We start from the raw sequence: 12421 nt of genomic DNA on the forward strand, positions 1-12421 counted from the left end.
CGCTCTGACACAATGTGCAAATATAATCTGTAGCTCAGAAAACAATGCGACAAAAAAAAAAAAAAAAAAAAAAAAAACTATTTTGCAGTCCATGAAACATTTTATCCAAGGGAAGAAATCCATGTATTTTAAGTTGCAGGATTAAAATAAAATCAGTTTATGTGCCAAAAAAACAATGGAAGAGTTAATATGTGATAAAATGAGCCATTGTAGAAAAACACTGAGGGAGGTCAGACTGGTCAACAGGACGTATGGAAAGCCATTCATTTCAACCGGAAAATAGCCTTTAGCTTTTAAAAATGAGCGCCTGAAACTTCAGAGTCAGACTCATCTTTTTAACCATGTTCTGTTCAGACAATCTGGGAAAACAAGAGATGCATCCAGAAATCATAATCAGACGATTGTTAGCTGTCAGTAACTGAAAGGTCCAACATGTTTGATTAGTGTTTCTTCTGTACTTAAAGAAAAAGTTCCATGTTTTCAGCATCAAGGAGGAGCACGGAGATAGAAGCTATTTAGTTTCTATGTGACGAGTCATATAAGTGGTTGTTTTGAGCTGGAAGAGAGTGAGAGAGAGCAAGACTTCAAGCACCTAACAGGAAGGCTGCATATAGTACAGCAACGTTTTCTTTAATCCTTTTGTGCTTTATACCTTCGGTGAAGAGTTGCGCTGTATTTAGAAACACTGAGTCTTTAGGAAATCTAAAAAATGAAGATAATCATCCATTTTTCTGAGTTTAAGGAGGAGAATACTGTTTTCCTAAAGAAGGCTGCACTGATCCTCTAAACACAAATATAAGCTGCTTAAACCAGTTCAAATGTAAACTCTGTGACATTTGTTATCAATTAAACCCTGTTCTACAGCAGCTGCTCTCATACAGTGGATGTCATCTTTACTGCTGTTATAAAGTATGATGGAGCGTCTATGGTTAAAAAGGTAAAAAAAAAAACCATTTCCAATACTTTTTATATTTCTTCTTATGATCTGAAATCTTTATTGGCAGTTTAAAACACACAGAGTCTAATCTGTGCATTTCTAGAAAAAAAAAACCCTGTCTAGGAAACTTTGTGTGGGCAGCTTGAGGCTAATCTTTGGCTTCAATGGAAATTTATCAACTACTTTTCATCAGTGTTAGATAAAAATTTCTAAAACCCTTTTTTTATTCCTTTAAAATAAATCTGGTTTTCTTATTGTTTATTACAAACATTTTTGCTTTAGCCCTAAAAGATATCTAGAACTAACTGTTTAAATGTCTCAGTTTTTTCATAGCGCCACCTTTTATTTCTAAATCTTCACTGCTGTGTTTTTGTGAATGACTGAGACCTGCAGCTCAAACCTCTGATTATCTCCCTAAACGTTTGGTAAGGATCTAATCAGGTTCAGAGGCGCTGCTGAGGACTCCATAGCAGTAAGGGGGTCACAGCAGAAACTGATGAGGAAAACAGACTGCTCAGTGTTTGCAGAGCACTGCGGTGCCTCACAGCTAGCTTAATTCACACTTCACCATCAGCTGAGGGAGCACAGAGTGGAAGGGGGTGGGGGGGTTGCCATAGTAACAGATGGGAAGAGCAGCTTAGAGTTGCTGCGACTGAGTCAGTCGGTGTGTGTGTGCCGGATGTGTTTGGGTTTGGTTCTGGTTGTGGGGCGGCTGCTGCAGGATGTGCACCACACGGCCCAGGCTGTCTGTGGTGGCGAACGCCAGGTACTGGCAGCAGAGCCAGTCCTCCAGGCTCACGCTGCAGGCTGTGTCCAGGGAGCGCTCAGCGAACTTGATCATCATCAGGGTTCGCTTCAGGTCCAGCCAGTTCTGCAGGGTGGCTTCCCGCTGGCTCGCCGTGGCTCCTGACATGGGGCCTGTGCTACTGCAGCCCAGCGCCTGAAACAGGTCCTCCCGGGGCCCCCAGAGGAGACACTGCAGGCAGGCTCGGGCCTCTGACATCTGGATGCGCTCTGACGGGTTGACGGTGAGCAGCAACCTGGCCAGCTGCTGCAGACCCTGAGAGTAGAGCGACCTGACGGGCAGCGGCGGCAGGTCCGCCCATGTGTACTCCCGCTCCTTCAGGTCCGGCGTCTCCTCGAACGGGTTGGGTCTGTGCAGCATCTCGTAGATGAGGATCCCGGTTTGGAACTCATCACACTTGCGGTACTGTGTAGCCGTGATGATCTCCGGCGCCAGCCTCAACTGGTTACGCAGCGTCCCGGGGTCGGTGGCCATCAGGCTGCTCTTCTGTTTGGCTTGAGAAAAGTTGCTGATGATGAGGCGGGCGGGACAGGTGGCGCTGCTGGCAGCTGAAGCCCCTGAGCTGTTGCCGCTGCTGTTGTTGTTGGGTTCGAGGATTTCCAGGTTCCAGGGGTTGCCCGGCTGGCACTGGACCATCAGCAGGTTCTCCAGCCGTAGGTCGCAGTGGGTGACGTGGAAGGGCTTCATGTGCTCCAGGCCGGAGCAGAGCTGCAGCAGCAGGAGACACACCTGACGTTCGTAAAGCTCGGGGTTGCTAGCATGGCGGGCCACACCCTCTCTGACAAAGTCCGCCACCGTCTGGAAGGGCACCTCCCGTGTGATGACAACCACTCGGCTCCTCAGGTGGGCTGCTGTGTTCATGTTCCCTGCTGCTGGGGTCTCATCGGACTTGTTGGATGCTTCAGACTCGCTCACTTTTGTGTCCATTCGAATTCCTTTCTCCGTCTGTCCTTCATCATTCCCTTCTCTCCCCTCTTCATCTTCGTTGTTGTCCTCCTCCTCTTCCTCCTCCTCCCAAGGCAGCAGTCGGGTGGGGACATCAGCCAGGAAGTGGCCACAGTCCTGCTGGATGTTAAAGTGCACCGGCAGGCTCTGTCTGACAGCGAGGCTGTGGAAGAACTGCTGCTGTGTCTCCTTCACGTGGCTGCGGCAGATCTGCAGACATTTAATACAAACAGAAATCACTGATTGTTACTGGACCCCACCAGCTGATCCTGCTTTCACCTTCTACATCACCTCATTTTCTTCTCATGATATTAATATTTGCTTATGATTAGAAGTAAACACTATCAAGTCTCTGTACTTGTGGACAGATTATCAGTTTTTTTATTTTTATAATTCTTAGATCCAATCTAAACATTCAGTCAGTCTTGTATTTTAATAAAGCCACCCACTGGATAGAAGGTATATTGCAGTTATTTAATCAAATTTCCCATACGTTATCAGACGGATTTATATAAATATTCAGAGTAATGGAAACAGGAGGCAAAGGAATTCCTTAGAATCAGTAAAGAAGAGACCCTTTGATCAGAAACTCAATACTGCACTGCAAAATGACAGAATAGTGGCAGCATCATGCTATGGGATCCTTTTCTTTAGTATGGCATTAAAGCTTTTCAGAGTAAATTGAATACAAAACAATCCTGGCCCCATGCCCCCATGGCGGCGCTCCAAGGCAGCGGCCAAGAACAGCTCCTCTTGACTATTTCACAGAATATGAAAAAATAAAAATTTTCTACAGCTGTTTGAAACAAAATTTCTTTTTGTATACATTGCTGTATGCAAAATGAAAAAAAAAAATCCATCTAAGTCTAAGTTAGAAGCATTAAAAGGCTCCAGGCTGGGTGGGGGTTCTCCTTCAAGAGGGGCAACAATCGTAAAAAGAGAGTCAAAGCTGCAACAGAGTAGTTTTTAAAAAAAAGGATATGAATGTGTTATAAACTTAGCTAGAGTTCAGACCTTAATAAAGCTGATATCTGACGATACACCCCATGCATTTGGATTAGCATATATTGGTCAGTAAAATGTTCAAGCCCTTCACCTCAGCTCAAAGTATTAGTATCACATTGTTACTCTTGGCTGCAGGTAGACTCTGAAGCACACAGTATTTAAAAATTTATAAACACTGTTAAAATGTAAATAAAACTGTTAATTAAGTCTTCAAAAGAACAGGTTTTACCCCCAGTAATAAAAGCAGAAAAATTTAAAATGATGCAATATATTTTACTTTTGAGCTAAAGGGACTCGGAGGGATTAGAATTCGCTTGATTTATTCAGTGTGTGCTGGGATAAATTCAAGAAGAGGAAGCTTTAAAGCTCCACCGTATCGCTGAAGTGCATCCTGACAGAGGAGGGAAGGAGAATAAGTAACACGATGCACATCTAACTGGAGAGGATCACCTAACAGGCCTACAGGTCCATAGCTGAGAGGTGTCCTTCAGCCCAGTTTCCGTTCCCATTTCAGCTGAATCTCTGCAAGCAACCAAGAAGCTGTGTAGAAACAAATCTGAGCTTCATTTTAATGCTTTAACATCCCACCCCTTTCACTACATACTTAACTCTCATAAATCAATCTAACGTGTTCATGTAGATATCCAACTTTGTGCGTCAGAAACTATTTTTACAAAGACATGCTAAGAGGGTTTTAAACTGGGGGAAGATTTTACAAAAGGAAAACCAGCAAGTTGGTGCTTGTTGGAGTTCTGCTGTTTCCAGTTGCATTGTTTCATAAAAACACCTTAAAGAATAGACTATATTTGAGCTTTGATGTCCAATGAGGCATAGAGAGCTAAGCCACAATTACCTTTTAGTCCACACACACACACACAGACAGGTTTTATTACACGGGAACGTTTCCTCAGGGCTCAAAGTTTAAGTAGCAACACTTTAAGGTAAACACTTTTGCAGAGGATGTGGGAGGAGTTTAAACCACAGAAAGAAAACAAGGACTTCTAAAGGCAACAATATTGAGTTCTAGGAGGGTATGTTTTAAAAGGCTTTGCTTTGATCATACACTAGAGGCAGCATTTAGAAGTGAGGCCTTTGATTGGACCGTTACGGTGTGTCATTCTGAACTGGCATCATTCAATATGTATTATGAAGCTCACAGAAATTACAACACAAAAAAGGATTTAATGTGTTTTATGAAGATTTTCTTTGGCGGAGCTTTTAAAGCAGTGGGTACATTTTGAAGGTTGGTTTAACAGGTAAAATACTGTTGAAATGTGCCGTATATTTGTATTCAGTCGTCCTGTTCTGATGCTTTTACAGATGTGACTGTTTTTAGGTGTGTGGTTACTGGTTTAGCACCTTGATATGCTTTGATCTAAACCAGGGATCTCACACTCCAGTCCTCAGGGCAGAACAAGTATTAAATAGAGGAGTTTAATTTTATTCCAAAATATCACTGCCATTCTGCAGCTCTGGTTCTGTTTCAAGTGTTGCTGTTCATCTGGCAGTGACCCTGCACCCCAGTTTTAAACATTTAAGCAGGTCTCTGTCCTGGATTTTAATGTATTTAGGTCCAATCATTAGGACAGCCACTCAGATCTGCTTTGATGACCCGCTAAAGGAAAGTCTTCAATTTGCATGTTTTCTAAACAAACTGAGGCCTTGTTGGGCTCTGTATAAAGCCTCAAAATGCTGTTCTTGACATTTTGAATTGAAAAAGCTTTCTGGATGGGAAGCGAAACGTCTTCAAACTTGGAAACAAGGTCCAGTACATTGTTTTTTTTTGTACTTTTTGGAATCACACTGACAAAACATAGAGATTAAAAATGGGGATATGGGCGCATTAAATTATGGAAAACGGAAAGAACTCATGGAAGACATGACACAAGCAAGAACACAGAGGAGAGGATTTAAAGGAAGAGATGGTGAGGTAGGTAAGAGAGGTAGGACCTACAGAGAGGGACTGAAGAAGGGAAAGAATGACTTAAAGGAAGGAAAAAAAAATGAAGATAAAGTAGGAGCCAAGAAGCAAGGAACGACATAAGGAAGAAGGAATGGAATAAAGAATATAATTAAGGTAATGAAACGGAGATTAAAGGATTAAAAAGTAAAAATACGTTTTTATAGTTTTAGTATAGTTTTTCCTGACTGATTGACTTCCTGAATTTAAGCTAAAAAGACCTGCTTTGTTCTTCTGAGAACCTGCATAAAGAATCAAATGAACTTATAAAAAAAACACACTTTTGCAAGGAGCTGTCCCTATAATTCATTCCTGAACAGAGCCAAACTTTTACTAAAGGTATTGGTGATACAATTAATCCTAAACCCTGTGTTTAGAGGTGCTGGTCCGTCTGAGGCAATCTGTAAATCTAACTGATCCTCAATAATGTAGAAGCACCTTGCTCACCTTGATGGCGTAGTTGACCAGAGGGTCCTTGGCATAAGAGGCAGTATAGTAGACGGCGTCTCCTGCCTCGCAGCACGGTTTGCCGGTGGTCAACCTGAAGTGGGACCAGCTGTCGGTCCCAAAGCGCAGGTGGTCCTTCTGGCCGGCCATGAAGCGGTCCTCACATTTTGAAGCCAATTTCCGTAGGGTGTCGGTGTGAAGTCCGCGGATCCTCCCAACCACCTCATCCCAGCTGTCCAAGCCCCTGTAAAGAGCAGGTCTGTGTGGTTTAGAGGCCCCCCCGCCAGCCGTCCCTCGTCCTGCAGTCCGACCCCTCCCACCCAGAGACTCCACGCTGGGGAAGGCCCTCTTGTCTCTGCCAGAGGCAGTACCAGGTGTGGCGGTGGCTGGCTGGGGGGTAAGGGAGGACACGCTGTTAGCCAAGCGACCCTTGCTAGTGGCTGTGGAAGCAGACGACCTCTCCAAAGAGTCACCGCTCTCATGGTCATGGCCTCGATGTGGTTCAGAGCTCACAGATGAGCTCTGGCTAGCCGTCTCCCAGGTGGAGTCCAGGTCATACAGAGGGTTGGCCACACTCAGGTTAGTACCTCCTGGTTTGGCCTCAGCCCGGGGTCTGAGGGCTCCCTGGGCGGGCTCTTTGACCCCCAGGCTGGGTTCAGTGCTGGAGCGAGGGACAATCTTCTTGGGAAGCGGAGGAGGAGTGGCTTTAGAAGGGGGCTGGTCCATGGAGCCATCGAGGTCCACGGAGGACAACGTGTCATTGGAGGCTTTGAGGTTCCGCGGCTGTTTCAGGGGGATCATATTGGCTCTTGACTGACCTGAAGGTAGAAAAGAAGAGCTACTTCAATATGGGTTTAAATTGGATGACTCAACTGTGAGGATCAAAATGACATGCATAGGATTTAAGAACATATACACATACAGGACTGTCTCAGAAAATTAGAATATTGTGATAAAGTTCTTTATTTTCTGTAACGCAATTAAAAATCATGAAATGTCATACATTCTGGATTCATTACAAATATCGCAAGCCTTTTATTGTTTTAATATAGCTGATTATGGCGTACAGCTGAAGAAAACTCAAAAATCCTATCTCAAAATATTAGAATATCGTGAAAAAGTATACTAGTAGGCTATTCAACTAATCACTTGAATCGTNAAAAAAAAAGAAATAAAACTCTTCCTCACCCATCGCGGGTGGGCTTCCCCCCTTTTTCCTCCATATACACACACACACACACACACACACACACACACACACACACACACACACACACACACACACACACACAAACATACATACATACATACACTTACACACACATATATACATACATATAATGTGCGTGTGTGTTTTGTTTTTGTGTTTTTACAAATTAGTCATGTGCTCCTCTTAAATGCACCATTAGAAATAAAATCTGGAGGATTTTAACTGAAGCATCCACAGTTCCTGTTTTTTTCAAGAATTTATAAAAAACAAAGATGGATGCTGATGTCAAACGTTTCTCTAACAAGAATCAAAGAGAAATCGTAGACGAAAAAAAAGGCAGAACTCCTCATTATGTCTTTCTTTGAACCAGTGGTTTCTTTCGTGGCTGCTGGCTTCTTGCCTCATATAAAGACAAGAGTGTGAAAAATTGATGTGCAAGAACGTGTGGCTCTGAGGAGAATTCAAAACACTCAGCAGAGGAGCTGAAACTATTCGCCTGCCCAAACCAGCCTCAAACTAAACCCCAAGTTATAGAGATCAAATATACCCAAAGCTTGTTGTTTCTTTATCTCTATGAAATGATTGAAGAGGTTCAAGGATGGAGGGGGTTCATCCTTTTACTGCAGGGATCCCCAGAGACAAACACGTCAGAGATAAGCGTCCATTAAAAGGCTAGATAAACGTTTTTTTTCCATTGCATGGAATAAAAGAGGCAGCTGGGTTCAAAAGGTCACAGGCAGGCCTTCAGCACCGCTTTAGCTCGCCAAGGATCACCTTGGTTTCCTGGCAGATGTTACTGTAAGACTGCACAGAGTAAGAAGATGATGTCCTTTTCAGTCAATTACTCTGGAGATTTACTCCTCCCATCAGAGTGGTCCAGGCATCCGCTTTAACAAATCTTTTCTCCCTGCATAAAATGCTGCTGATTACAAATTCTGCTATAAGACCACCTGATGTGCTTTCGCCTTAAGGATGGAGCTACAGTTTTGGACAGAGCGGTCAGGATGAAATGAGTAAATGACTCATCATAATCCTCCCTAGAAGGCACAGATTATTATGTTCATCCAGCAATCTCTGGTAATCCGTCCAAGGAGGCAGACATCTTCCTTGTCCAGTCGAAGGGATCTACTGTTGTGACTCAATGAATTACATAAGAAAATGTGACATAATAACCAAAGATTTCTTACCAAATATGATTTTGTTTTTCCACAGAGCTATTTCCATGTCATACAAAAAGATACAGTAAAATCATTACTACTTTAAACGGTCTGAAGCATCACCTGTTTGTGAGTTTCTGGAAAAACATGGGGGTTAAAATGAGGACGGATGCTCCACTGTGGGTATATTTTAAAGGCGATGCATCAAACAGTCTGCTCCTAACATGAAAGCAACATCTAAAGAAATGAGCTGAGATGTCAGGACCTCTGCAAGTCCCCTTGATTGATAGACATAACCTTTCCAGGGTTTTCTATTAGATTATACAGGAGTATAAAACCAGGAGACGGGTTCTGTGTTCCACAGATGAACCTGTTTAGGGGCTACGGCTCAACACCATGATACATTTCTTTATTTCAATCAATATGATAAAGGTTTGATATAGATATAAAAAAATGACAGCTAAGAATGCCCAAAACAAACGTATGATCATTCTGCTCTTTCAATATGACACTTTAGACATGTTTGCTTAAAAAACACCCCCAAAACCACATAAAACCTGGGTGATCAGTCAGTGATACCTTCTACAATCACAGAAGGGTGTAACTGAAGGCTGAAGACTGTGAGGTATTCGGATAAAAGTTCAGAAAATTCATATCCCTGTTATTTAATAAAATCTATATTATTATATATAGTAATGTTAGATTATTGTCCAGCCTATTTAGTGGCAAAATGTTTGTCATGATGCTAGAAAAACAACAAACTATATTGCTTGAGAAGATGCTATCTGAGGCTGGTAAGAGCTCATTATTCTCCACTTTATGGCTGAAAGCTGATCAGCAAGGAATAAAAAAAACAACATAAAAAGCATTATTGCAATTCATTAACAGACTCAATAACAAAGACTATCATCAAGCATGTCCTGTGGTGTAGAGGAAGTGTTTGGCTAAAATGACAATGGTTAGTCACATCTAGAGAAAGAAGGGGAAGCATGAGAACAGTGTGATCTATGAAGTTTACATCATGTCTTTCTGCACTCCTCCAAACTAATGACATCATGAGGAAAGAACATTAAGGACAAATATTAAAGCAATAGTCCGGAAGGTAATTCTTGGATATTAATGGATTCAAAGAGGCTTAAAGAACAAAGTGACAAATTCACTAGAGGCGATGTCTTACCGTTCTCATTAAAATCCTAAAGAAGAGGCTGAGCTGAAACCATGTGTGCAACCAAAGAGGCCTGCAATCCTAAACTCACCTCCCATAGGGGTGCATCCATTAATCAGCCTCCATTTCCCACCGATATACCAAGTTTAGGTCACATCCCAACCATCGCCTAGTGCACTGATTCCCAACCGGAGGTACTTGTACCCCTAGTGGTCAATCAGTGCTTTGCAAGAGGTACATGAACATAATTTATTTCTTAGGTAGTATCAACCAAAAAGTAAATAAAACTATTGAAGTCAGACTGACTATAATTTTTTTTCTGTATTTTATTCCCAATTCATCAAGTTTAAATGTGATTATAAGGGAGTTATTCAGAAGAGCTCCGGTTTTACCAATAAATGTTTATAATAGGATTTTATTCTATAAAATGCCTTACAATTAAATGCTCAAGTTAAAAGATTAAGTGAAATAATTTTTATTTTAAAATCAGTTATTGTACGTTACACTTTTGGACAATCATCAATACTTTTGACTGAGAGGGGTACTCATGGGTAAACAAGTCAAAAAAGGTTGGGAAACACTGAGCTAGTGGGCAGCTGAACATATCTTTATAGTTTCACATGTATAGTTCAATGTTTTAAGTTAATATTAAAGGTGTAATGCGATCTTATAATAACTGACAGTGTCACTTTTAATGAAAAAAAAAAGGCCCCATTTAAAGATTGGTAATTTGTGATCAGCCAGAAAGCTGTAATCTGTGCATCACGATGCACCCAATAGTTTGTCATGAGTCAAAACCCGGCAAACTGTTTTGGGATGCAGGAAATGTTCGACTCAGAAAAGGAATAAAAAATTAAGGAAATATGTGTCAACTTGTTTAGAATAAATTCTTCTCCTGTTAAGAAATAGAAATCATTTCAGTTCTCTGAGATGACCAGAAAAAACAAACCAAATCAAGGTAAGTCTGGCGTAAGGTCAGAGAGTCTAAGAAAGGTATATCTACTAGTTTTCATTGGACCGTCATCATAGATCTTCCAACACAATTGTAACAATCATCTAACTTGCAGAATAACTGATACTGTAGGCAGTGGTTGTAATCCTGTCAGTGTTTAGCATTGCTCATTTTCATCCTTGCAGATTTGAGAGTTTTTTTATAGAAAACATTCATACATTCTTTGCTTCTAAAAACGGATTAAAACGAGGGGATGCAGAACTTCTTGATACATCAACAGGATTCCAGCAAAACTCTTTGAAACAAAATCAGGATAAGCATAGGAACAACAGCAGAGAAGTTGGGTGGATCCTGGTGGACAAACGGACAAATTTAGAAGAAAAACAGATGAAAACCAGGGGATGAGAACAAGGAAAAAACGAGCCTACCTCAACTCCACTAACGTTTTAACAGCAAACACTGTGCAGCAGCTGAGCAGAGAGGCGGAGTGAAACACTCTTCTCTGCTTCCATCTCTGAGTCTGTGAGGAGCAGCTCTGAGCGAGCGCTCTGCCTCCTCCCGCCTGATGCTCTGATTAAACCACAAGTTGGTGCACCCAGGCGAGGGAGGGAGGGAGGTGCTCACATGTGTGCGCAAAAAGAGAAAGTTGCAGAAAAACAGCGAAAGGGAGAGCAAGTCAGTTCATCAAATCAAATAACGACTTGTGCATCTCAAGGCAGAAGATGCGCTCGTCTCCTCGCCGCCTCACAGTAACAAAGAGTCGTTATTTCCTGTCTCGTCTCTCATTAGCTGCATGTAGCAAAATAAAAAACAGGCTGCAGGCAGCTCATCATTAGACACCCAGGGAGCTTTTAGCACAGGCCAACACAACAAGTACACACACTGAGGTTTAATAACACAAATACCGCTCACACACATTTAGGCAGGGTACATAAGAGCAACAATTAGCAAGTAGCACAGAACAACAGACATATTTAGTCCCTGATGAGTCGTCTAACAGAAAGAGAGACCCACGCACTGGCATCTGTAAAGTGAAGCACCTCGCTGATGAATCTACTCCACAATACCCACACTCATCCCTTCTGTCCATCACTATGTTTCTATTTCTTCTCCTGTATAGATGCTCTTCATCACAGCCTGATACTTTCCCACTCACATTGCAGCTTCAAGTGGCCAGCACCGCTGCGCCCACCTCTACCACTACTTGATGCAATAACTGGGACTCACACATACTATCCAGTGTTGGATAAACTTGTGCTTAAACTACATTGTGCTTTTTTAGGAGGAAAGAGCTAAAAATCCTAATCCTTTTTTTTTTTTTTCCCACCATCCATGCTAATACATTGGGTAAACGCCCAGTCTATTCCAGATCACATGAAGAAAAATGTATTAGTTTTGTCATTAATCTGACTGTTAGCAAAACTGTTTGAATCTTTCACTGTAGAAACTGAAAGATGCTGGAAGGTTTAGCTTTCTTAATGAATCATATATAAAGTGTTCTGAAGTACTGCTTCATATCTGCGATGCATAAAGAGGAGCACATTCTACTATCGTCATCATTCCTTAATAAAACACTCAAAACCTTTCCTATTCAGCTCAAGTCACGGATGACGATGTAGAGGCTGATGTAAAAGGGAACAACGAGAATGATCACCTTCAACATTTTAACTGCATAAATCTGTTTATATTGGTTCAGGAGATTTTTTTATTTAGTGGTCTAAATGCATAACTGTTTGATTCTGATCACATCTAAAATATTCACATGATTTGTCAGGAAGGCCATATAAATAATCAATACCTGGAATTAATTCATTCTTAAATCAAAAGGAATAATTCAA

At 41.8% G+C, this 12421-nt stretch overlaps 1 protein-coding gene across 5 annotated transcripts in view; it reads right to left on the reverse strand.

Moving 5' to 3' along the window:
• Positions 1-1533: 1533 nt before the first annotated feature.
• The window catches only part of peak1 (pseudopodium enriched atypical kinase 1), a 104263-nt gene continuing 93375 nt past the window's right edge, over positions 1534-12421 (reverse strand). For 4 of the 5 annotated variants that reach the window (XM_015388774.1, XM_015388772.1, XM_015388775.1 and 1 more), the window contains 2 exons: positions 6091-6917; positions 1534-2897 (listed from right to left, as the gene is read on the reverse strand). In XM_015388774.1, coding sequence (XP_015244260.1) covers positions 1575-2897; positions 6091-6917 — 2150 coding nt within the window. In that variant the 3' untranslated portion in view covers positions 1534-1574. The remainder of the gene's footprint in view (positions 2898-6090; positions 6918-12421) is intronic. The other variant, XM_015388777.1, reaches the window with a different exon arrangement.

Source organism: Cyprinodon variegatus, unplaced genomic scaffold (genome assembly GCF_000732505.1).
Source record: "Cyprinodon variegatus isolate N-32 unplaced genomic scaffold, C_variegatus-1.0 Scaffold434, whole genome shotgun sequence".
In the NCBI taxonomy this organism is placed as follows: domain Eukaryota; kingdom Metazoa; phylum Chordata; class Actinopteri; order Cyprinodontiformes; family Cyprinodontidae; genus Cyprinodon; species Cyprinodon variegatus.